Source organism: Salvelinus alpinus, chromosome 18 (assembly GCF_045679555.1).
Source record: "Salvelinus alpinus chromosome 18, SLU_Salpinus.1, whole genome shotgun sequence".
In the NCBI taxonomy this organism is placed as follows: Eukaryota; Metazoa; Chordata; class Actinopteri; order Salmoniformes; family Salmonidae; genus Salvelinus; species Salvelinus alpinus.
The window spans coordinates 27,549,078-27,574,537 of record NC_092103.1 but is presented as its reverse complement, the minus strand read 5'-3'; the positions used below and the strand labels follow the sequence as shown (position 1 = coordinate 27,574,537).

At 41.7% G+C, this 25,460-nt stretch overlaps 1 protein-coding gene, 1 long non-coding RNA gene and 1 pseudogene across 3 annotated transcripts; 2 read left to right on the top strand and 1 right to left on the bottom strand.

Annotated features, from left to right (window-relative positions):
- Nucleotides 1-145: 145 nt before the first annotated feature.
- LOC139544099 (proteinase-activated receptor 1-like) lies at nucleotides 146-23,484 on the bottom strand. 2 transcript variants are annotated; one of them, XM_071350863.1, is made up of 3 exons: nucleotides 23,383-23,484; nucleotides 3,744-4,637; nucleotides 146-3,602 (listed from the first exon to the last, which is right to left on the bottom strand). In XM_071350863.1, exons 2-3 carry the CDS (start codon nucleotides 4,387-4,389, stop codon nucleotides 3,181-3,183), a joined length of 1,068 nt encoding a protein of 355 aa, XP_071206964.1. In that variant the 5' UTR covers nucleotides 4,390-4,637; nucleotides 23,383-23,484; the 3' UTR covers nucleotides 146-3,180. The 2 variants fall into 2 exon arrangements, with proteins under 2 accessions (XP_071206964.1, XP_071206963.1); XM_071350862.1 differs by lacking the exon at nucleotides 23,383-23,484 and adding an exon at nucleotides 5,731-6,019.
- Nucleotides 6,503-12,657, top strand: LOC139544101 (uncharacterized). Its single transcript, XR_011668806.1, has 3 exons — nucleotides 6,503-6,598; nucleotides 8,260-8,533; nucleotides 8,668-12,657. It is a non-coding gene; the product is annotated as an uncharacterized lncRNA (long non-coding RNA).
- On the top strand, nucleotides 19,944-25,322 carry LOC139544100 (proteinase-activated receptor 3-like; annotated as a pseudogene).
- Nucleotides 25,323-25,460: the final 138 nt, after the last annotated feature.

The following is a 25,460-nucleotide window of genomic DNA, read 5'->3' as shown; positions in this document are numbered from 1 at the left end:
GTCACTGCCAGTGTGTGTGTGTGCATAAACATGTATTCCTCAATATTTCAGCTATTCACAATGCCTCAGTGTCCATTATTTATATTCCTTAAATTAATTTGAAAGAAATTAAACCACAAACAAAATATACAACATCACACACACAAAAAATCAGATAGCTTTATTTGAAACATTTACCATTGTTTTTTGTAATGTTCTGTAACAGTATGGCACAAATACCTTCTTTAAAACTTCTCTAGGATAGGGGGCAGCATTTTCACTTTTGGATAAATAGCGTGCCCAATTTCAACTTCCTTCTACTCATCCCCAGAATATAAGATATGCATATTATTAGTAGATTTGGATAGAAAACACTCTGAAGTTTCTAAAACTGTTTGAATCATGTCTGTGAGTATCACAGAACTTATGTAGCAGGCAAAACCCCGAGGACTAACCATTCAGATTTATTTTTTTTAGGTCACCGTCTGTTCAATGAAATTTCATTGGGATACTAGATTTCTAATCAACCTGTTTGCAGGTCCTACCGCTTCCACTGGATGTCACCAGTCTTTGGAAATAGGTTGAGGTTATTCCTTTGTGCAATGAAGAAGAACGGCCATCTGGAATCAGTGTAATGTTATGTGTACTGTTTGAGAGTTGTGCAAGACTAGAAAAGTATCGTTAGTTTGTTGTCCTCCTGTATTGAAAACAGATAGACCCGTCTTCAATTTGATCGATTATTAACGTTTACAAATAACTTCAGTTGTATTACCAAAGTAGTTTGAAATGTTTTGGCAAAGTTTAGAGGTAATTTTTGAGATATTTTGTAGTGACGTTGCGCAAATTGGAAGCTGTTTTTTTCTGGATCAAACGCGCCAAATAAATGGACATTTTGGACATATATGGACGGAATTAATCGAACAAAAGGACCCTTTGTGATGTTTATGGGACATATTGGAGTGCCAACAAAAGAAATTCGTCAAAGGTAAGGCATGATTTATATTTTATTTCTGCGTTTTGTGTTGCGCCTGTAGGGTTGAAATATGCTACACTCTCTTTGTTTACTGTTGTGCTATCATCAGATAATAGCATCTTATGCTTTCGCCGAAAAGCCTTTTTGAAATCTGACATGTTGGCTGGATTCACAACGAGTGTAGCTTTAATTTGGTATCTTATGTGTGATTTAATGAAAGTTTGATTTTATATTATTTTCTTTTTTATTTGGCGCTCTACATTTTCCCTGGCTTATTGGCCAAGTGGGACGCAAGCGTCCCGCCTATCCCTGAGAGGTTTTAAGACCATTTAATATTTTTTTCATTTAATGTTATCCTCCAGACAAAATATAAATCCCACGGAATACTTGTTTGTACTAAATAGGTATGTAGCGCCACCTGCTGTATGTAATGCAACATGCAGGACTGTGACAAAGTGCTGTAAATGTACTTGACTTGAAGGATGTATAATTCACACCAATAGGGGGTATCACAGCACTTCTTACTCTCAAAGTAGTACCGCAATACGTTATATTTCGATCGTTGAGTGCGCAAGCGTGTCTGTACGCAGCATAGTACCTGCTCTGATGCATTTTGCTTGACTTGTCTGGGTATTTGAGTAGTCAAACAGCTCTTCCAATTCTGAATGCATAGATTATACATTCACACAAATGGAACATTTAGTAATAATGAGTGTGAGCTAAAGTTATTGGAGTGATAATATACACACAGTGGTCAGTTTATTAAGGTACACCACCTCGTTCACGAAAAGGCTTCGCTCCTACAGACGCCTGTATCGATGGGTGTATTGATACACCATTCAATGTCTGCTTTTATTATATTTACCCATCTACCAATAGGTGCCCTTCTTTGCAAGGTATTGGAAAACCTCCCTGGTCTTTGTGGTTGAATCTGTGTTTGAAATTCACTGCTTGATGAGGGACCTTACAGATAATGATATGTGTGTGGTACAGAGATGAGGTACTCATTCAAAATTCATGTTAAACACTAGTATTGCACACAGTGAGTCCATGCAACTTGTAATGTGACATGTTAAGCACATTTTTAGGCTTGCCATAACAAAATAATTGAATACTTCTTGAATTAAAAATGAAAAGCTGAAATGTCTTGAGTCATTTGTAAAAGTTTCTAAAAAACATTGCAGCAGACACCATACCGGGACACTCCTATCAGCTAAAAACAAGAAGAAGCGGCTTCAGTGGGCACGTAATCACCAACACTGGACAATTGATGAGTGGAAAAACATTGCCTGGTCCGACGAATCCCGGTTCCTGTTGCATCATGATGATGGCAAAGTCCGGATTTGGCGTAAGCAGCATAAGTACATGGCCCCTTCCTGCCTGGTGTCAATGGTACAGGCTGGTGGCGGTGGTGAAATGGTGTGGGGAATGTTTTCCTGGCAGACGTTAGGTCCCTTTATAGAAATTGTGCAACCTTTCCATGCCCCAAAGAATTCAGGCTGTTCTTGAGGCTTAGGGGGGTCCGACCTGGTACAAGATGGGTGTACCTAATAAACTGCATGGTATTTCTATACAACATTAACAACATAGTGCATAGGCTACACATTTCACAATGCTGGGTAAATGTCTCTACGGCCAGTAGGCCGTCGAAAGCATTTCCTTGTATTGTTCACAGTGAGTGTTTAAGAAATGGTACAATACATGATTATACAAAGACTCCTTTGTTATTCCCTTATCGCAGACCGTCAAACTTAAAATAAACCGTTTTGGGGAATAATACCAACTTCAACAGGAAATATATTTAAGATAAAGATTAAAAATGGTATTATCCATTACATTTTCACAAAACTTACATTTTCCTTTTCTCTTACCCTAAATATATATTCTTGGTACTGTAGTGTCGTACAGGTCAGAAACAACTTTGGCCCATGACAATCAGGACAGCAGCTTCTTGCACTGTCTGAAACAACGGAAATGTATATCTCTTCTTCATATTTAGAGTTGGGCATAGCTAACCCAGACCTATGGATGAATGTCTGACTGAATTCATCATACAAGCCAAATCCATTCTTTCTCCTCAGAAATAGCCTAGCTTTGGTCCATGTCTATCTGTCAGACCAGAAGCATCTTGCACAGTCTGAAACAGTGGAAATATAGCATATACTAAATATATTTTTTACATTTTTGTCAGTGAAAAAGAAACAGCTCTCTGTGTCTCCATCTATCCATCAGACCAGGAGTTTCTTGTACTGGCTGCTGAGGCTGGCCTGGAAGGTGTCCACCTTAGTAATCCTAGTGCTGGTCCTCGTGCTTATTCTGGTCCTGGTGCTGGTCCTGGAGGAACCAGAGGACGAGGCCAGACTCTTCCTTCCCTCGGCGACCATCTGGCATCCCAGCGCCCCCTCCAGCTGCCTCTGGCACTGGGACGAGCCAAAATAGTAGACCAGCGGGTCCAGGCAGCAGCTGATGCTCCCCAAACATAGTGACACCAGGTAGGCCACATGGGTAGCGTCTGGTTCCCCACCCACCTGCCCAGCGATCTGGAGGTAGTGAGCGAGGAGAATGGAGTTGGTGGGTGTGAAACAGACCACGAACACCACAAGCACGGTAACCGCCATCACCACAGCCCGCGCCTTCTGCCTTGAACGGCCTAGATCAGATCAAATTACAATAGAAAATATTATTATCCTCTAATGAGATGTATTTTTTAAACAGACCTTCTGCATCAAGATTAAGAAACAGATTAGCCAAATGAAGTACATTATGTCTGGTTTCCCTGGTTTGTATTTACCTACAACACCGCACGGAGCCTTGTTGAGCACCTGCACCACCCGGGAGTAACAGGTCACCATTATGAACAGCGGCAGGAAGTAGAGGGTGCAGGAGAGTATAGGAAAGAAGAAGACGTATTGCTCCTCTAACAGCTCCAGGTCCTGGATGTCATGGCAGGTGGTGATATCCAGTGGGTCGTAGTAGACCGTCTGCTGTGAGAGGACAAGAGGCAGCGAGCCACCCACAGCCAGGATCCACATGGCGCTACAGGCCAAGGCTGCGTTGCGGGGGCTCCTCCAGGCCAGGGAGTTGATGGGGTAGGCCACTGCCAGCAGGCGGTCCACGCTGACACAGGTCATGAGGAGGATGGAGCAGTACATGTTGCAGTAGAAAGCCGCAGTGACCAGGCGGCACAACCCCTCGCCGAAGCCCCAGTCATTGCCATTGTAGTGGTAGACGATCTTGAAGGGCAGCAGCAGGGCGAACAGCAGGTCGGCGGCTGCCAGGTTCAGCATGTAGATCACTGCCGGCTTCATGGGCCGGATCCGTTGGGCAAAGGTCACCATGGCAACAATGTTAAGAGGCACGCTGATGAAGAAGACGAAGGTGTAAAGCGTCGGGATGAAGATGGTAGAGAGGTGGCCTGTGAGGAAGTTGTTGGCCATAACAGAGATGGTGTAAGACCAGACTTCTGTAGCATTCCTGGCAGAGCCCAGTTCCAACGGTCCCAGTCTGGACCCATTTATAAACCCAACTCTCTCTCCCGGTCCGGACACATTGTTTAGTCCAACTCCAGTCCCATTACTGTCTATGTCTGGGTAGTAGTCCAGTAGGTCTAGATCTATTGGCTCGTCTGTGACCGCGGACCCTTCCGTGACTAACCTCCTGGCAAAGGTCCTCACGATGGAGCTGCCTGTGGAAAAAAACAATACAGAGACGCAAGTCAGTCCCACATGGGAATAGGTGTGTGGAGCACTGCAGTCTACATTATAATAGTCATAGAGCTCAGTGTTATGGAGGACCTGAAACAGACTGTTTGAAGTTCCTATAGGATCCCTTTGAAAATGGGATGACTATAATGTGTGTCCTGAAAATGAGAGGTGCTACATGGGTATTGGAATAACTTTCTTTAAAATCTACTTTCCGTTGTTGATAAAATGCTGGTTCTGTCAATAAAATGGTGTTCAACAAGACCACTTCTAAAATTGTATCGCAATACATTTCAACCGGTTTTGTTGCATCATAAAAAGGAGAGTTATTTCAGACAAGAAAAGCAAAGGATAAAATGTAGGCCTATAATAAAACTCCATAAATATCCCTGACTTACACTTAAAAATTTGAACGCAACAATTTCTAAGATTTTACTGAGTTACAATTCATATAAGGACATTTGTCAATTTAAATAAATTCATTAGGGCTTAATCTATGGATTTCACATGACTGGGCAGGGGTGCAGCCACGCTCCCTCAAAATGTGTGTTGTGTGACGAAAGTGGACATTTTGGTGTGACCTTTTATTGTCCCCAGCACAAGGTGCACCTGTGTAATAATCATGCTGTTTAATCAGCTTCTTGATATGCCACACCTGTTAGGTGGATGGAATATCTTGGCAAAAGATACATGCTCACCAAAAGGGATGTACATGAATTTGTGCAGACAATTTTTGAGAAATAAACCTTTTTTGTGTATGGAACATTTATGGGATTTTTAATTCAGCTCATGAAACATGGGACCAATACCTTACATGTTGCGTTTATATTTTTGTTCAGTGTAGTATTTTATACTTTGGAATATGTAACTGTCTGTAAATGTTTCATGAATACTACACATAATACTTTATGTTGCAACGGTTATAAGTCACCGTGCCACACCGACCCGCTTATATCATAGAATGAAACTTTTCCAAATAATAGTCTATGGCTATAATTCAGGTAGGGTCTAAAAGTGTAGGCTACACATTCTTTGTATGTAATACATTTTATCACGGATCAGGCGAATTCTACTCACCGTTAAAAACGCATGAAACCGCATGCACGCCTGCCAGGAATAGAACGGCTTTGAAAAACATTCTCGCAGAACTGTAATGAAGTCCAATAAAGATGAACAGATTTACTACCTCACCGAACTGTAATGAAGTCCAGTAAAGATGAAAAGGTTTACTAATGTAGCCTAAAGCGTTTATTCTAGATCTGAACACATATTATTATCAACCTGTATGTATGTATGTATGTATGTATGTATGTATGTATGTATGTGTGTATGTATGTTTGGTCTCCTTCTCTGTTGCTGCATAGAGAACTAACTGTCGCTTTCAGACAGTTTACGCCTCCCCAGTCCATCCGTGACGCAGAATATGGAAATTGTCCAGGGTGGCGCGCGTTCCTAGCTTCTGATGTCATCACTTGAGTCAACAACAGGACTAACTTTCACATGGGTCGACAGTTAACGTTTAATGGAATTACTGAATGGAGATCAATGCTGTTTTCTTGTTAGGACAACTGTTAAATAGAAAATGTCACTTTTTTTTACACTGGCTGGCCCTGTTAGTGCCTGCTTTTTATTTGTATTATTATCATTTGAATGAATGTTCGATATGAACACAGCCAGGTGCAGTACACAGTACGCCTATACTCCTAGATTCTGACAAGAGGAGATACTCATATTTTTCAACAATTTTATTAAACTAAAACGCTTTTGAGATCATATGAATATTGAAGTATGCTGTTTGTCAGTTTGATATGTTTTGTTTAGTGAGGTGCTTGCTGATGATAATATAAAGATGTATTTCCTCTATTTTGTGCAGAACTGACGTTGATAATGGTCAGCATCAGGAGTTTCCAGGAAATGCCCAATTGTGATCTTCAAGAGCGAAAGGGTGGGTATAAGAATGGACAGGAAGTCATTTGGCGAGGAATTACTTTCTGTAAAAACAGACTACTAATGGCCTCAAGACAACAGTTGCAGCTGAGTCTCCTGTGGTACTGCAGAGCACATTTATAACAATGATTAAATCAGTGGTCCAAAGCTGTGGGACAACACATTATTGTATAATGTACTTGATAATGTAATTTATAAGCAGCTATAATTTATACAAATCAAAATGTCTGGGTTTAGTGTGATTCTCGTAAGAGCCAATTTATGCTTAATCCGAAAATGTGGTCGGAGGCGCCATTAAGTTCGATAGCGCATCGCCGTGCTCCTCAAATTTTGTAACAATACGGAGGGCTCTGTATACTGTAGCTCTGCATTGACATTAAGTCCTGTATAATCAGAAACTCACTTCCTTGACAACATCCTTCACAACAATTCCGCGTTGCTCCGCAAAGCGCAAGAAGTATGAATGCCCTGACTTCTGCAGAGGCCTTAAATGCTGCACGGACAATGCAGACAGCAGATTGACCATGTAGCCCTTTAAGAGCAATGCATTTGATGTTGACCTCGCTCAAGAATAAAAAAAAAACGATGTTTTCCTGTCTATTTCCAGAGGCTAGTTTTCCTTGGGAAAGTAAACTGACCTTGCTGTTTTGAACTAGCCCCATCCCAATGTTCTGTCTGCCTGTCAAGGTTCAGAACAAAGAATTCAGCTTAAAGAATCCTCCAACAATCATGATGAACATTGTTCCTAGATTATTAAATTAGTGTAAAACTAAAACTAAGTTTGGATTTTCTGCAATCACCTTCTGTGATTAATGCTTACAGTTTTTCCCAATTGTTTACACACTAAAATTGGAACTTGAAAGCAATCACCGAAACCTGAAACTCATGTACCAAATCCCTAAACCAAATCTGCAAAATTGCAAGCACAATTCCTGCTTTACACTCAGTTCTCAATTTTCAATTGAGCTGACAAGGTAAAAATCTGTCGTTCTTCCCCTGAACAAGGCAGTTAACCCACTGTTTCCCGGTAGGCCGTCATTGTAAATAAGAATTTGTTCTTAACTGACTTGCCTAGTTAAATAAACAAAAGTTCTCTACATTAGGCACAAATTTAAAATCTATTTAGATTTTAGGAAAGCAACGCCAATCACAATGCCAAACTCTATGTACCAATTGGCAACACCCACTCCTCACAGATGTAAACACTAGTTGCTGAATTGTTCACTTAGAAATCAGAGCTTTAGCACTATAAAAGGCCACAGATGAGCTCTCCTGTTTTGGAGGAAAATGGAAGTCAATGATGAAGCAAGAGCTAGAGGTGAATAAGTGAGAGGACGAGGATGAGGAAGGACAGTTGTCTCAGATGAGATCAGGGCCACATTGGTTGACCATGTGCTCAACCATGGGTTGAGTATGAGGGAGGCTGGGCACAGAGTTCAGCCCAACCTGAGCCGCTACACAGTTGCATCTATCATCTGTACATTCAGAAATAACAACCAGTAAGTTACCTACCATCTACACTATGCTCTTTATGTATGTATACTGCAGTCTGACATACCAGTAGGCCTATGTTACAGTAATGTCATTTCATATTGAGAAAAAAAAGATTATTTTAGCTTACTGTATCCGAATCATATCATATTTGTGGATCTTCTGCAGAACTGAGAAACGGCCAGGCCATGGTGGAAGACACCAGCTGTTCACACCAGAACAGGAGACCGCTATTGTGAACATGGTGGCGGCAAACAATGCCATTAGACTACGAGAAATCCAGAACCACATAATTGCAGACAACACAATATTCAACAACATTCACCAGGTGGGCTTGTCTACATTAGGCCGTGTATTACAGCGCAACCGAATCCGGATGAAACGGATCTACAGGGCGCCATTTGAGGAAACTCAGTGTTAAAGAACAGCGCTATGAATATTTGTAAGTACTATACTGTGAATTTACTATCATATCAGCACTGTATAGACACATTACAGTACTGTAATCCATTGTATTGTGCCTCACCATATTGACTGCTCTAGGTATGTCACATATTGTCTTGTTGTCTGTTTCAGAGAGTCTTGGAGCTGGATGCTGCTGCAATTCAGCACGTTTATATTTACATTGATGAGGCTGGCTTCAACCTAGCCAAAAGAAGGGGACGGAACATTCACAATGGCCAATAATGTTCCTGGACAGTGTTGAGGGAATATCACCATGTGCACAGCCTTTAGCCAGCAAGGCGTCCTCCATCACCATGCCAACCTTGGTCCCTACAACACCCCCCTTCTCATCACATTCCTGGACACACTACATGGCATCATCATTTCAGCGGAGCAGAGGGGTGGACCAGAGCAGCCCAGGTATGTTGTCATTTGGGACAATGTGAGTTTCCACCTGGCTGCTCTGGTCCGCAACTGGTTCATCGACCACCCACAATTTATTGTTCTATACCTCCCACCATATTCCCCATTCCTAAACCCAACTGAAGAGTTTTTTTCAGGATAGCGACAAAAGGTGCATGACCTCCATCCCCTCACACGCATGACTTTTCTCCAGGCAATGGAGGGTGCATGTGGTGAAGTTGCTGTGGGGTCTTTCGGCGGCTGGATCCGTCACTCCAGAAGATTCTTTCCCCGCTGGTTAGCCAGGGAGAACATCGCTTGTGATGTAGATGAGGTGCTGTGGCCAGACCAAAATAGGAGGCAGGATGCAGCCTACTTGCAAAACGATATAATTGCAGAACATGTTTTCAAATGCTAACACACTGTTTCCAAACTGTTAAAAAAACATTCAAAACAGAATGATGGCAAATGTCGTGCATTTCTGCAGTAACCAGATTGAAACATATAGAACATCTTGGCAGAATATAGAATTATTCCAAACACAGCTGATTGCAATTTCAGCTGAAAGCCTACCCAAGTGTCCTGTTTTTAGTCTCGTTACCAAACAGACAAAAGAGGACGACTTTGGAATGATTTAATTTGGAAAGATGGATCAAGGAAGACAGGTTGGTGGGGATAGAAGAGTGACAGGGAGAGGGAGAATGCATGGATGACAAAGGAGAGGAAGACCAAGCGGTGGTCTCTGATGAGATAAGGTCCACAATTATTGACCATGTTGTAAACCATGGTCTCTTCGAGAGAGGCCAGTTTAAGGATGCAACCAAACCTGCAGCGTTCAACAGTTGCATCAATAGTACGAATTTTCCGGCAAAACAACAGGTGAGATGTGCATCCTTCAGTGATAATTGAAGTACATATTACAGTACAATACAGTATGTTCACATTTTTACATGTATTTACATTTTGAAATATATTGACTGTTTTGTGTTTTTCAGTAGGATCCAAAGGTAGCCTCCCACAGGAGGGAGAAACTAAATATTATCAGATACGCAGGAAATTGGCATTGTTGACATGGTAATTGGCATCAATGCAATAAAATTCGGGACAGAGTGCTGGCAGACAATATCACTTTTGGGAATGTGAATACGGTCAGCACAACGACAATTGCCAGAGTCCTAGAGAAACATAATAAGGATGAAGCAGTTGTACCCTGAGAGAAATGGTGAACGTGTGTAAGAATTCCGGTATCAATATGTCCAGGTAAGATGTCTGTTCAATAACCAAACAGGGCACATACACAGCTATGCATAATGTAAAGTACTGGAAAACTGTGGATTTACTGTATTTTAGAGAGTAATGGAGATGGAAGCCAGGCAAACTGCATATACAGTCGTGGCCAAAAGTTTTGAGAATGACACAAATATTCATTTTCACAAAGTCTGCTGCCTCAGATTGTATGATGGCAATTTGCATATACTCCAGAATGTTATGAAGAGTGATCAGATGTATTGCAATTAATTGCAAAGTCCCTCTTTACCAACTGAACCCACAAAAAACATTTCCACTGCATTTCAGCCCTGCCACAAATGGACCAGCTGACATCATGTCAGTGATTCTCTCATTAACACAGGTGTGAGTGTTGACGAGGACAAGGCTGGAGATCACTCTGTCATGCTGATTGAGTTCGAATAACAGACTGGAAGCTTCAAAAGGAGGGTGGTACTTGGAATCATTATTCTTCCTCTGTCAACCATGGTTACCTGCAAGGAAACACATGCCGTCATCATTGTTTTGCACAAAAAGGGCTTTACAGGCAAGGATATTGCTGCCAGTAAGATTGCACCTAAATCAACCATTTATCTGATCATCAAGAACTTTAAGGAGAACGGTTCAATTGTTGTGAAGAAGGCTTCAGGGCGCCCAAGAAAGTCCAGCTAGCGCCAGGACCGTCTCCTAAAGTTGATTCCGCTGCGGGATCGGGTCACCACCAGTACAGAGCTTGCTCAGGAATGGCAGCAGGCAGGTGTGTGTGCATCTGCACGCACAGTGAGGTGAATACTTTTGGAGGATGGCCTGGTGTCAAGAAGGGCTGCAAAGAAGCCACTTCTCTCCAGGAAAAACATCAGGGACAGACTGCTATTCTGCAAAAGGTACAGGGATTGGACTGCTGAGCACTGGGGTAAAGTCATTTTCTCTGATGAATCCCCTTTCCGATTGTTTGGGGCATCCGGAAAAAGCTTGTCCGGAGAAGACAAGGTGAGCGCTAGCATCAGTCCTGTGTCATGCCGACAGTAAAGCATCCTGAGACCATTCATGTGTGGGGTTGCTTCTCAGCCAAGGGAGTGGGCTCACTCACAATTTTGCCTAAGAACACAGCCATGAATAAAGAATGGTACCAACACATCCTCCGAGAGCAACTTCTCCCAACCATCCAGAAACAGTTTGGTGACGAACAATGCCTTTTCCAGCATGATGGAGCACCTTGCCATAAGGCAAAAGTGATAACTAAGTGGCTCGAGGAACAAAACATTGATATTTTGGGTCCATGGCCAGGAATCTCCCCAGACCTTAATCCCATTGAGAACTTGTGGTCAATCCTCAAGAGGCGGGTGGACAAACAAAAACCCACAAATTCTGACAAACTCCAAGCATTGATTATGCAAGAATGGGCTGCCATCAGTCAGGATGTGGCCCAGAAGTTAATTGACAGCATGCCAGGGCGGATTGCAGAGGTCTTGAAAAAGAAGGGTCAACACTGCAAATATTGACTCTTTGCATCAACTTCATGTAATTGTCAATAAAAGCCTTTGACACTTATGAAATGCTTGTAATTATACTTCAGTATTCCATAGTAACATCTGACAAAAATATCTAAAGACAATGAAGCAGCAAACTTTGTGGAAATTCATATTTGTGTCATTCTCAAAACTTTTGGCCACGACTGTACATTCATCTTTGTGGATGAAGCTGGATTCAACTTGGCAAAAACACGCCGCAGGGGAAGAAATGTGATTGGACAGAGAGCAACCGTGGATGTCCCAGGCCAGAGAGGAGCTAACATCACAAAGTGTGCAGCACTGTCCAATGATGGTTTGCTGTTACACAAACCACTCATTGGCCCCTACAATACAGAGGCTCATTTATTTTCTGGATGACCTGCATAATTGACTTGTGCAAGCAGAGGAGAGGGGCAAGAAACTCCCCTACCTTTGTTGTGTGGGATTGTGTGGCAGTCCACCACTCTGCTGCAGTCAGACTGGTTTGCTGCACATCCCAGGATGTCAGTACTATTCCTGCCTCCATACTCCCCCTTCCTAAACCCCATAGAGGAGTTTTTCACTGCATGGTGGAAGGTTTATGACCACCATCCACATGACCAGATGTCCTTTCTGGATCCCATGAATGCGGGGGTGTGGAGACACTTCTCCTGAAGACTGCCAGGGTTGGATTAGACATTCCAGAAGATACTTTACAAGATGCATCACCAGAGAAGACAAGATATGATGTTGATGAGAACTTGTGGCCAAATGCAGGAGAGAGGGAGAACTAGAACCCTCACAGTACTGTACAGTATGAGTGATTATACTATACATGTTGTTGATGTTTTTTTGTAATTATTATTGCATCCCTGGAATTTCAGGAATTTGATTTTGGTTTCAACTTTTTATTTTTCACAAGTAAATTACTATATGCATAGATATATAATAAATAAAGGCTATTGAAGCAAATTGCTGCATTTTTTATTAATTCTTGTTACATATACTTTAGTACAGTCAATAAAGTGAAAAGGTGTTATTCTTATTCTATACTGAATTTTGTGAAAAATCATTTGAACTTTAAAGAGAAGTTCATCATTTATGTAATGCTTCCTGTTGTTAGTGTTTTTTAGGTCAGTGTGTTATGAGAGACAACGTATGCTTTCTGAGTGAGAATTGTTGCCAGTGTTATGGTCGAACGAGCTTATTTTGAAGCATGCATCAAGTGTTTTAGTGGTTTGAGTGAGTTTTGGAGGTGAGATTAACTGTTTGGCCAAGATGCATGTTGGTAATGCAAACTGTGTGAAGAGTTTTGAAAAAAGGGCTTCAGTATTGACTGATGCTTGTTAGCAATTGAAAAAAACTGTAATAGCTTCCTGTGTGGAGAGGAATTCACAGAAACACTGAACCATCTCTGTCAACCTCATTCTATAACCCACTGGGCACAGATGTCAATTCAACGTCTATCCCATGTTGGTTCAACGTAATTTCATTTCAACGTAATTTCAAAACACTGATTCAACCAGTGTTTGCCCAGTGGGAACATATTGTCTGTAGCTGACTTTAAAAAAGCAGGGAAGCCAGTGGAAGCCAATTCTTGACAAAGAATCAAGCTAGACCGGTTGCGCCTGCTGTTTATCAACCTCTATCTAATGACATGACATTGAATGTAACGGTATCAGAATATAACTGTGAACTTTGACACACCTATTCACCACCTGGAATCTGGTTCACAGTGTCAAGTAACTCATACAGATGGCTTGCAATTGGGTTAGGTGGGATCTGCCTTCCAGTTTAACGATTCCCAAATCAGACATTTTCATGGTAACGGCCACAAACTGCCGGGAAAGGTTCATAGGGGACAGTTACAAAGACAACACGTAAGAAAGACATGTTTCTTTATGGAAGAGACTGGATAATCTAATTTTGACCTAAAGCAGCACCAGAGTCCAGAGAGCTGCAAATCCACCATGTGTTATCTGTTCATGTCTTTCCTGTCTAGAGAGGCACATTAAATATGAGGCTATTATATCCAGCCGGCTGTCTGTGTGTGTGTGTGCTTGTGTGTCTGTGTGTGCATGCGTGTATAGGGAGGTGTCTTTGTATCCTGTGATTGAGTTAACAGCTCTGTCCCTGTCTGGCTATGGTCCCCTCTCTTTCCCGGAGATCACATGACATTATTCAGCCAGTGCCAGAGCCAGTGAATGAGGTGGGAAGGCCAGTTCAACCAATCTTACATTACTGCTGAAATTACAGTGCTGGACATGCTACTGTCTGTCTACACTGCCTGGCTGCATCAGTAAACTCTCCTCTCATGATAGACAAATTCAGACAGTCACAAATACTGCTATGTAGAATTTAGTTTGAGAGAGAAGCAATGTGTTCAGGAAAGCATTACTACATTGTACAATTTCACAATTTACAGTGAAAATATTGAAACTGTACAAACTCCTCTAAAACACAAATAATACTGCACCTGTACTTTGATGTTACAAGTAAATGGTCAGAGCATCCATCACTGTCATCTATTAGATTATGCTGAGCTGGGCTTGGCTGTATGGGGGACTCATCAGGGGCCCTCTGAAGACAGAGGGAAATGTTATTGCCGTGTGGGGACAATTGAGTAAGAGTGTGTGTGTGTGTGTGTGTGTGTGTGTGTGTGTGTGTGTGTGTGTGTGTGTGTGTGTGTGTGTGTGTGTGTGTGTGTGTGTGTGTGTGTGTGTGTGTGTGTGTGTGTGTGTGTGTGTGTGTGTGTGTGTGTGTGTGGAATTAGTGGGAGTGTTGGTGTGGGTGCGTGCGTGCGTGCGTGTGCGTGCGTGTGGGAGTGTGTGGGAGGGGAAGCATGACTCAGTGAGAAAACACAGAACCAGACTCCCTGGGTTCAAACAACAAACTCTCTGTCTCTCGCTCTCTTAACTCCCTCATACTTCACTCATTAGGGAAACATTAGGATTTTCAATATGATGAAACTGTCCCCAATATGCTTTGATAGTTGATAATTAATTATGTAATGTTATGTATTCAGTTCCCATACTCTCCCATATGCAAGTGTTTTAGTGTGTGTGTGTGTGTGTGTGTGTGTGTGTGTGTGTGTGTGTGTGTGTGTGTGTGTGTGTGTGTGTGTGTGTGTGTGTGTGTGTGTGTGTGTGTGTGTGTGTGTGTGTGTGTGTGTCTTTTAGCGTGCATGTTGTGCTTGCATGTGTGTGTTATATATCACATCATATTCTGTCCTCTCCACTGTAGATGCAGCTGCACTTCAAAACAGCACCCTGTGTTTGGGTCACGTTGCTCAGGAGACCACTAGCTGATCCAAAACTAACATCAGCTCATTCCTGCTAAGGGAGGAGGCAGGATACTGACCATGATAACACAGAGCCCAGGGCTTAACTATGGCCTCGGACCAGGGCTGCGTTCCCTACTTTCTGTTCTGTTCTTGCTCACTACCCTCTACAGATGTCAGACACTTGGACAGCTGTAAGTGATATAAATAATGCTGCCATGTATCCAGCGTGGTTAGCTCCCTGGCATACTTTAGTTGGCTAGGGATGATTCTAGGAGAGAACTTTCCTGGATTAAGATGCAGCCCAGTTCTAAACAAGTTTATATAACAGGCACAGGATGACCAGCCAGACTACCAGGAATGGGGCAGTACTGGGAAAACATCCCAATTGACAAATTAAGTGAGGAACATTACTTATTATCTGTTGGAACCCGGACTGTAGCCCCCCATGTCAATTACACTGTAGACCGTTCACCAACCAAGGTGAGAGTCTGTTACTATAATTGAAATGAAGTTAGAACAGCTAACGTGCAGCTAACATGCAGAAAACCCAGGCTTTTACGGGAGCAGAAATCAGTGAAGCATATATCAGAGCACAAGTCAGAATTGGGGCTAACAACAGAAGATGGGCCAGGGTGTACATGCACATTTCCAGATATCATTAGCAGTAATACAATCAAGGCACGGCAGAGGACAGGTATAGTGGCATTATGAATTCTAGCTCCTAGGATGCAATTCCTATGGCTTCCACAGGGTATCAGCAGTCTATGTTTAAGATTTCAGGCTTGTAACTTCCAAAACTAATAAGAAATATGAGTTTTAGTAGAAGGACACACTCTTGGAAATTCGTGTTTGGGCGCATGATGAAGACAAGACACACCTGCTAATATCGGTTTCCTATTGAACATACTTCTTTCCGTAAGAAATATTATAGTTTGATTACATTTTAGGGTATCTGAGGAGTCAATGGAAACATATTTTGACTTGTTTTAACAAGGTTTAGCGGTAGATTTTCGGATTCCTTTCTCTGCATGTTGAACGAGTGGATTACTCAAATCGATGGCGCCAACTAAACTGACTTTTTGGGATATAAAGAAGGATTTTATCTAACAAAACGACACTACATGTTATAGCTGGGACCCTTTGCATGACAAATCAGAGGAAGATTTTCAAAAAGTAAGTGAATATTTAATCGCTATTTGTGAATTTATGAAACCTGTGCCTGTGGAAAAATATTTTGATGTGGGGCGCCGTCCTCAAAAATTTGCATGGCATGCTTTCGCTGTAATGGCTACTGTAAATCAGACAGTGCAGTTATATTAACAAGAATTTAAGATTTCAACCGATATAAGACACTTGTATGTACCTAAATGTTTAATATCCATAATTTTTATGATTATTTATTTGAATTGCGCGCCCTCCAGTTTCACCGGAAGTTGTCCCACTAGCAGGACGCCTAGCCCTAAGATACTTATTTGAACTTGTTTTCTTAAATAATTTTAGCATTGTTGGTTAAGGGCTTGTAAGTAAGCATTTCACTGTAAGGTCTACATCTGTTGTATTTGGTGCACGTGACAAATAACATTTGATTTGATGATTTGATTTGATGTGACAGGCTACTGTCCTTTCTCAAACAGTCCCATGGGCTGTAGCACTGTCTGTGTGTGAGTAGGCGTTTAGATTAGATCAGTGCGGTTCAGGGGTTGAGGTTCAGGCTGTGGTTATTTCCGCTGGTGGTTGAGGGGGTGTCGCCTACAGGATGAACTTTGCACCGCTGACCTTTTGGCACAAAAGCGAAATATACTTCATTCAAGATGTAAATGATTAAGCTGTTCTAACTTCATTTCAATTATAGTAACAGACTCTCACCTTGGTTGGTGAACGGACCGATTCCCTCAAACTGTTGTTGTTTATGCAATGCTTGTACATTTTGATACAGCTGTTTATACTTATGTGTTGTAACAGACTGTTATTTTCGTGACAGTGGCTTCATGCCCATAGGGGCACAAAGGCACCTGCCCCCTCAGATTGTCCTGTTGTAAAAATGTCAATGTTAAATTAATTATTAAACGTTTTATCATAATTATTTATTTAAAAAATATCTGTCAGCGGTAGTTTACAGAGGGGGCACACTGACTGGACATGGCAAAGAAATAGAAAAGACATACTAGAGTCTATGTAAAAGAGGAAGTAACTGCACCGCATTGCCATCCTCAGACTGTTTGTGTTTGTCGCTGAGTGCGTGTACCCTCAGAGCGTATGGTTTAACAGTGTACCTAATCTCTGGATGAGTCCCCAGTAATGGTGTTAGCGACAACATGACGTCACAGACGCGACAGGTGCTCCTCTACGGACGGACGGCGTGAGTCAAGTCGCTCTGGTTGGGTGGCTCTCTGTGAGGGTTCTCTGGTTTATTTATTTGGATCTCCGTTAGCAGCTACTCTTCCTGGAGTCCACACAAAAACATGACAATTAACAAACACTGATACACTGATAGACAAGGACAGTCAAACAAATGTAACATACAATGATATACAAACAATACAACTAACAAATAATACAAACAATACAACAACAAAATGATGTGTGTGTTGGAGTGTCTGTGTGCGTGTGTCCCCTCACAGTCCCCGCCATTCCATGAGATATATTTTAATCCGTTTTTTAAGGTCATTTTACTGTTTGCTTGAGTCATTTGTGATCATGCCTATATATAATACTGTGTGTTGCCATGAATTAGTTCTGGACATAGTAACTGTGAAGAGAAACCTGATTGCATGTCTTGTGTGTCTGAGCTGAATGTTATTTGATTATGCAGAGAATCTGGAATGTTCATTACAGTAATACTTCTCAAAAAACCTACAAGATCCTCAACTAGCTTCCTCAACTTGCTCAATGGTCACACCCTTTATACACAACTCCAGTTGAGGTTTAGGTCTTAGAGAACATTTTGAACCAAATACAATGCTTTTAGTGAGAGGGGTCCACATAGATGTTTAGATGAGACTCATCTCTCTGTTGTGTCCCAGCATCCGTGCGTCAGAGACACAGGAAGAACAAGATAGGCCACAGGGTCACACCTGGTAGCTGCTGGGGCCTGATGGGAACTCACAGTGAGATGATAAAAATACTGAAGACAAAAAATAAATACAATGTTTTAGTAAGAATTTATAAAACAAATGGGAGTTGAGGTTATCAGTTTTGTTTGAACACGAGGGGGAAGCTTGGGGGTAAAAAACGGCTTACGTGCCATTGTTGTTGTTCTGTTGGACATGTAGCATTTATTATTAACCAGTAAATGAGGGACACAGCAGGCATAGTGTGTCTTTTTGAGCGGATGTTGTTTGTTTTCAGACATAAAGATGTAAGTGGGGAGATTTCTTGTAAACCCGTCTTTGAGCTACAGGAAAGATGATGTGACTAGTGTTTTTTTGAGAGAGTGCATCTGCACCATCGCCCACTCACACATACATAGCCGGAAAGACAGCATTTTTATTTAGAAATATTATTAATCTGTTGAACAGCTGACTCATTATAGAATTTTATTTGTGCGATCGGTAAAAACAGAATTATTTGTGCCAGTTTCCTCAGAAGATACAGTACCAGTCAAATGTTTGGACACACCGACTCATTCAAGGGGATTTCTTTATTTTTACTAATGTGCTAATTTTGACGGCAGCCATTATTTTAAGAACCAGGAAGATAAGGTTGTCAAGGTCACACTCCCGCACGTGATATCATTGAAAAGCCCATACTGTGTCTTGTATAGCCTCAGAGATACGTACCCAGAACTGATATCCACTAGAGAGGACAAAAATGAATTGCTGAGTCTCAGGAGGATACACCTCACTGTATATGATTCCGTAATAGGAAGTTTACTAGAGTTGTACCCTCTATTTGACTAAATAACCCAAGTGACTTGATCAGTAAACCAATAGAGTAGTTCTCTTAACCCATAAAAAAAGATCTGATCTCTATTCAAAAAGAGTGGGGGTTCAATTCAGTGCCATAGTCCTATTCCTTTAGCAGCTGTAAAGTGAATTCCCATCAATAAAACTTATCTGAGAGGTTGACGGAACTCCAGGCAAAGCAATATCTACAGTACAATCGCAAAGTATTCAGACCCCTTCACTTTTTCCACATTTTGTTACATTACAGCCTTATTCTAAAATGTATTTAAAAAAGATTTACACACAATACCTCATAATGACAAATCAAAAACAGGTTTTTAAACATTTCCGCAAATGTGTTAAAAATAAAAAACTTAAATATGACATTTACATAAGTATTCAGACCCTTTACTCAGTACTTTGTTGAAGCACCTTTGGCAGCAATTACAGCCTTGAGTCTTCTTGGGTATGATGCTACAATCTCGTCTGCAGATCACCCCTCCCCCTTACCAGCTCTGACTTTGTTGATAGCTACTTTATTGAGGAACAATGTACTTACTATGACTGTGATAATGTGGCTGTCCCACCTAGCTACATTATCTTAAGATGAATGCACTAACTGTAAGTCACTCTGTATAAGACAGTCTGCTAAATTACTAAAATGTAAACACACATTTTGAGAAAGTAGATCTTCAGCAGCACAAAATTATGCTGGCAACACCAACTTGAAAACATTCCTTCAAAATAAGAGTACCAATAGAAAAGCTTTAAGAATGTATCTCTTTGAAGCGTTCTACTGCAACGAATGTGTGTTAGAGATGCAATGTCTTCAAAATACCTCTTCTGTTTTGAAGGTTTAAACCGGAAGTGTGTTTTCTATTACTGCCTATTGCTCTGCCTTCCTCTCTGGTTTAACTTACTGAGAAAAACTTGACGGAACAAGAACAGACAGACTTTTTGACAGAGATGTGACCTCGCTGGACATCTATAGAGATCTGCCTATATTGTTAGTAGCTAGAGTTTATTATTTCATAGAACAATTCAGATAAACTGTGGTAATGGGGAAACTGTTTTTTTTTTTTACTTGTTTCATCTCTTTTTCTGGATGTGACCTTTCAATTCAAAGGTAAAGACAACTCCTTATTATTGATGACCGTTTATCAATAAGTAATAATTATTGAAATGCTTCTAAACTGAAATGATTAAAAAATACCATTTAGTGATGGTTTCTAATAATAATGTATTTAGCTAACTGTGAGATTTATCCAGTTTGATCTATAGCAAGCTTTTTTGGGGAACTATAATAACGTTTAACACAAAAAATATATATTAAATTGTCAATATGTTTTTTGTAATAACTTACCTATATTTATACAGTAGATGTGTGAATCACTGAACCTTATGTATGATTTGACTAGTCGACAGGGCACAGATAGACTACTCTATCTCTTCTGATTCAGTCACTGTTCCTGTTACAGTTACATGTTACAGTGAAAACCACGTGTTTGACTAACACCTGAGTCCTCTCCTTGTCAGCAGCTCTACTCATTACCATAGATAGGAAACTCAGTCATGCCATGTCAAATGACCTTACTTTACTTAATGTACTGTATGCTTTATTATATGGAAAACCAAATGCATATTGTTATTTTTACTGTATATTTCTCTCTTTCAATTTTTAATTGTCACTTCTCATGTCATACAGTGAGACATACGTCATACAGTGAGACATACGTCATACAGTGAGACATACATCATACAGTGAGGCATACGTCATACAGTGAGACATACATCATACAGTGAGACATATGTCATACAGTGAGACATATGTCATACAGTGAGACATACGTCATACAGTGAGACATACATCATACAGTGAGACATACGTCATACAGTGAGGCATACGTCATACAGTGAGACATACGTCATACAGTGAGACAGTGAGACATACGTCATACAGTGAGACATACGTCATACAGTGAGACATATGTCATACAGTGAGACATACGTCATACAGTGAGGCATACGTCATACAGTGAGACATACATCATACAGTGAGACATACGTCATACAGTGAGACATACGTCATACAGTGAGACATACGTCATACAGTGAGACAGTGAGACATACGTCATACAGTGAGACATACGTCATACAGTGAGACATACGTCATACAGTGAGACATACATCATACAGTGAGACATACATCATACAGTGAGACATACGTCATACAGTGAGACATACGTCATACAGTGAGACATACGTCATACAGTGAGACATACGTCATACAGTGAGACATACGTCATACAGTGAGACATACGTCATACAGTGAGACATATGTCATACAGTGAGACATACGTCATACAGTGAGACAGTGAGACATACGTCATACAGTGAGACATACGTCATACAGTGAGACATACGTCATACAGTGAGACATACGTCATACAGTGAGACAGTGAGACATACGTCATACAGTGAGACATACGTCATACAGTGAGACATACGTCATACAGTGAGACAGTGAGACATACGTCATACAGTGAGACATACGTCATACAGTGAGACATACGTCATACAGTGAGCTCCAAAACTATTGGGACATTTTTGGTTGTTTTGGTTCTGTTCTCCATTATTTTGTTGCCAATAGAAATTAATGGTAAATAATGTATTGTGTCATTTTCGAGTCACTTTATTGTAAATTAGAATAGAATATGCTTCTACATTCATGTGGATGCTACCATGATTACGGATAGTTCTGAATGAACCGTGAATAAGGATGAGTGAGAAAGTTACAGATGCACAAATATCATTCCCCCATGAAACTGCTAACCTCCCCTGTTATTGTAATGGTGAGAGGTTAGCAGATCTTGGATGTATGATATTTTTACATCTGTAACTGTGTCTCACTCATCATTATTCACAATTCATTAATCATGGTAGCATACAGAAACATATTCTATTTTATTTAGAATAAAAGTGTCTCGAAAAATGGCACTATAAATTATTTACCATTAATTGCCCTTTCCCACCTGGACAAAAGGAGCACATATGTGAGAATGCTGTTCATTGACTACAGTTTAGCGTTCAACACCATAGTGCCCACAAAGCTCACCACTAAGCCAAGGACCCTGGGACTAAACACCTTCCTCTGCAACTGGATCCTAGACTTCCTGACGGGCTACCCCCAGGTGGTAAGGGTAGGCAACAACACATATGCCAAGCTGATCCTCAACAGGGGGCCCCCTCAGGGGTGCGTGCTTAGACCCCTCCTTAGACCCCTCCTGGAGTACAGCAAATGAAAGATAAACATCTTGTGAATCCAGCCAATAAGTGTTTTACAGCGAAAACACAATATAGAATTATATTAGCTTACCACAATAGCCAAACACACAAAGCCATTTATTCACCGCCAACATAGCTTTCACAAAAAACAGCAATAGAGATAAAATTAATCACTAACCTTAGGACAACTTCATCAGATGACAGTCTTATAACATCATGTTATACAATGCTTATTCGGCCTCACATCAAGCTAGACACCCCATTCAACCTTCTACTGCCTGTTGACATCTAGTGGAAGGCGTATGAAGTGCATACAGATCCATAAATAAAAGCCAGTTGAATAGGCAAGCCCTGACACAGAGCCTCATTTTCAGAATTTTCCCTTCCTGTATGGAAGTTTGCTGCCAAATTAGTTCTGTTTTACTCACAGATATAATTCAAACAGTTTTAGAAACTTCAGAGTGTTTTCTATCCAATAGTAATAATAATATGCATATTGTATGATCTAGAACAGAGTACGAGGCCATTTAATTTGGGCACGATTTTTTCCAAAGTGAAAACAGCGCCCCCCTAAGGGCTTGCAAGTAAGCATTTCACAGTAAGGTCTACATCTGTTTTATTCGGCGCATGTGACAAATAATAATTTATTTGATCAGTGAATTTGTCCAAATACTTTTGGTCCCCTAAAATGGGGGAACTATGTACAAAAATTGCTGTAATTTCTAAATGGTTCACCTGATATGGATGAAAATACCCTCAAATTAAAGCTGACAGCCTGCACTATCATTTCAAATCTAAAGTGCTAGAGCACAGAACTAAAACAACAACACATCTCACTGTCCCAATTCTTTTGGAGCTCACTTTATATTCCTATGTAAATGAAAATTACTAACCAAATGAATGATCATGCTGTTTTGAATAGCCTTCAGTGTACTTTCAGTATGAGTTATAGTGCCAAACCCTAATGTCTCCCTCCCTTCATGTCCTCTCCCAGGAAAAAAAGCCAGGAAATCCAAGAGGAACATCACTGAAGTGGTAAATCCCAGAACATTTAGAGGAGAAATCATCCAGTTAAAGTCTGTCTCTCTCCCTAATGCCACCCAACAGACACAGACACAACAAGCACCCCATTCTTCTCCCCTCCTCAGCCCCTCTGCCCTTACCCCTCCGGCGCTGCGGTTGCTAAGCAATGACACCGCGGCGTATCATGCCGGCCCGCTGAGCACACGGGTCATACCTTGCGTTTACGTGCTGGCCGTTGTCGTGGGGATCCCGGCCAACGTTGCCATCTTGTCTGCCGTGGCCACTAAAGTCAGGACAGTGTCGTCAACCATCCTCTACTGCAGCCTGGCCGTCTCCGACCTCTTCCTCCTCCTCTCTCTCGTCTTCAAGGCCCACTACCATCTCCACGGCAACCACTGGATGTTCGGCGAGACTGCCTGCCGCGTTGTCACGGCCTGTTTCTATGGCAACCTCTACTGCTCGACCCACACGCTAGCCTGCCTTAGCATCAAGCGTTACCTGGCTGTGGTGCACCCCTTCCTCTACAAGAGCCTTCCCAAGAGGGCGTGCACCGTTTGGGCCAGTTTGGCTGTGTGGGGGGTGTTTGGGGCTGCCGTCATACCTAAACTACTGGTCCGTCAGAGCTACCGCCTAACCCAGCTCGGCCTCACCACCTGCCATGATGTACTCCCCCGGGACTACAGCTCCCATGCTCCTCTGCTCTAATACAATCTGGGCCTGACAATCCTGGGTCTATTAGTCCCCCTGGTGGTCACGGCTGTGTGTTACACACGGATCGTACGAGAACTCAACCGCTCGCACCACGACTGGACACTGTATGTCAAGGCCAGCTCACTGGTGTTTGTGATCTTCGTGGCATGTTTCGCCCCCGCCGCGACCCTCCACTTCCTGCATTACGTACGCCTGTTGGAGGGCGGAGAGGAGAGCTTCTATGGCTACTTCAAGGTAGCGGTGTGTCTGTGCTGCCTGCATGCCTGCCTGGACCCGTTCCTCTTCCTCCTCATGTCTAAATCAGCCGGATCCAAACTCTACTTCATGTCCCTCAAGGGGAAGAGACTGAACACCTCCACCTGAATCTTAATCTGGAATAGAATCTGGATTAAAAGTGTCCCCAGATGATCAGAATAATCAGAAAAGTCCCTGAGCATCCCCAACTGAATTTGACATGATCTGGATTAGAACCTGGATCACAGGCATACATTTATGTCAGAGAACTCAATCTGTAGCTAAACTGTGAATGTATGTGACTGACTATCAGAGCATCCTCTCTATTTCTGAGTATCCTATCCACTTATTCTGAATGAAGATTTGGATCATAAACAGGACACAAACAGGATCAGGGTTGGGACAGTTATGGATCTCAGTGTAAATGGGACAACATCTGGTTTAGGATCTAGTTCCATATGTGATATCTGTTTGGATTTGTATGTGACTCTTTGCTGTTTTTTTCTGTTTGAGCTGGAAACCAGATGGCAGAAACAGGACCTTTCCGACAACGAACAGATAGTAATGTCAACTACTGTATCAATAATTGTACACTGTATTCCGAGTAGACTGGACTGGAATTATATTGTGTGCGTGTGCGTATGTGTGTGTGTGTGTGTGTGTGTGTGTGTGTGTGTGTGTGTGTGTGTGTGTGTGTGTGTGTGTGTGTGTGTGTGTGTGTGTGTGTGTGTGTGTGTCTTTTAGCGTGCATGTTGTGCTTGCATGTGTGTGTTATATATCACATCATATTCTGTCCTCTCCACTGTAGATGCAGCTGCACTTCAAAACAGCACCCTGTGTTTGGGTCACGTTGCTCAGGAGACCACTAGCTGATCCAAAACTAACATCAGCTCATTCCTGCTAAGGGAGGAGGCAGGATACTGACCATGATAACACAGAGCCCAGGGCTTAACTATGGCCTCGGACCAGGGCTGCGTTCCCTACTTTCTGTTCTGTTCTTGCTCACTACCCTCTACAGATGTCAGACACTTGGACAGCTGTAAGTGATATAAATAATGCTGCCATGTATCCAGCGTGGTTAGCTCCCTGGCATACTTTAGTTGGCTAGGGATGATTCTAGGAGAGAACTTTCCTGGATTAAGATGCAGCTTTGTTGATCAATGCTTGGCTCTTTCAGTACATGTTATTAAAGAGAATATTTTACATGTACCATGTAGTTACACTAAGTGTACAAGAACATTAGGAACACCTGCTCTTTCAATGACAGACTGACCAGGTGAATCCAGGTGAAAGCTATTATCCCTTATTGATGTCACTTGTTAAATCCATTTCAGTCAGTGTAGATGA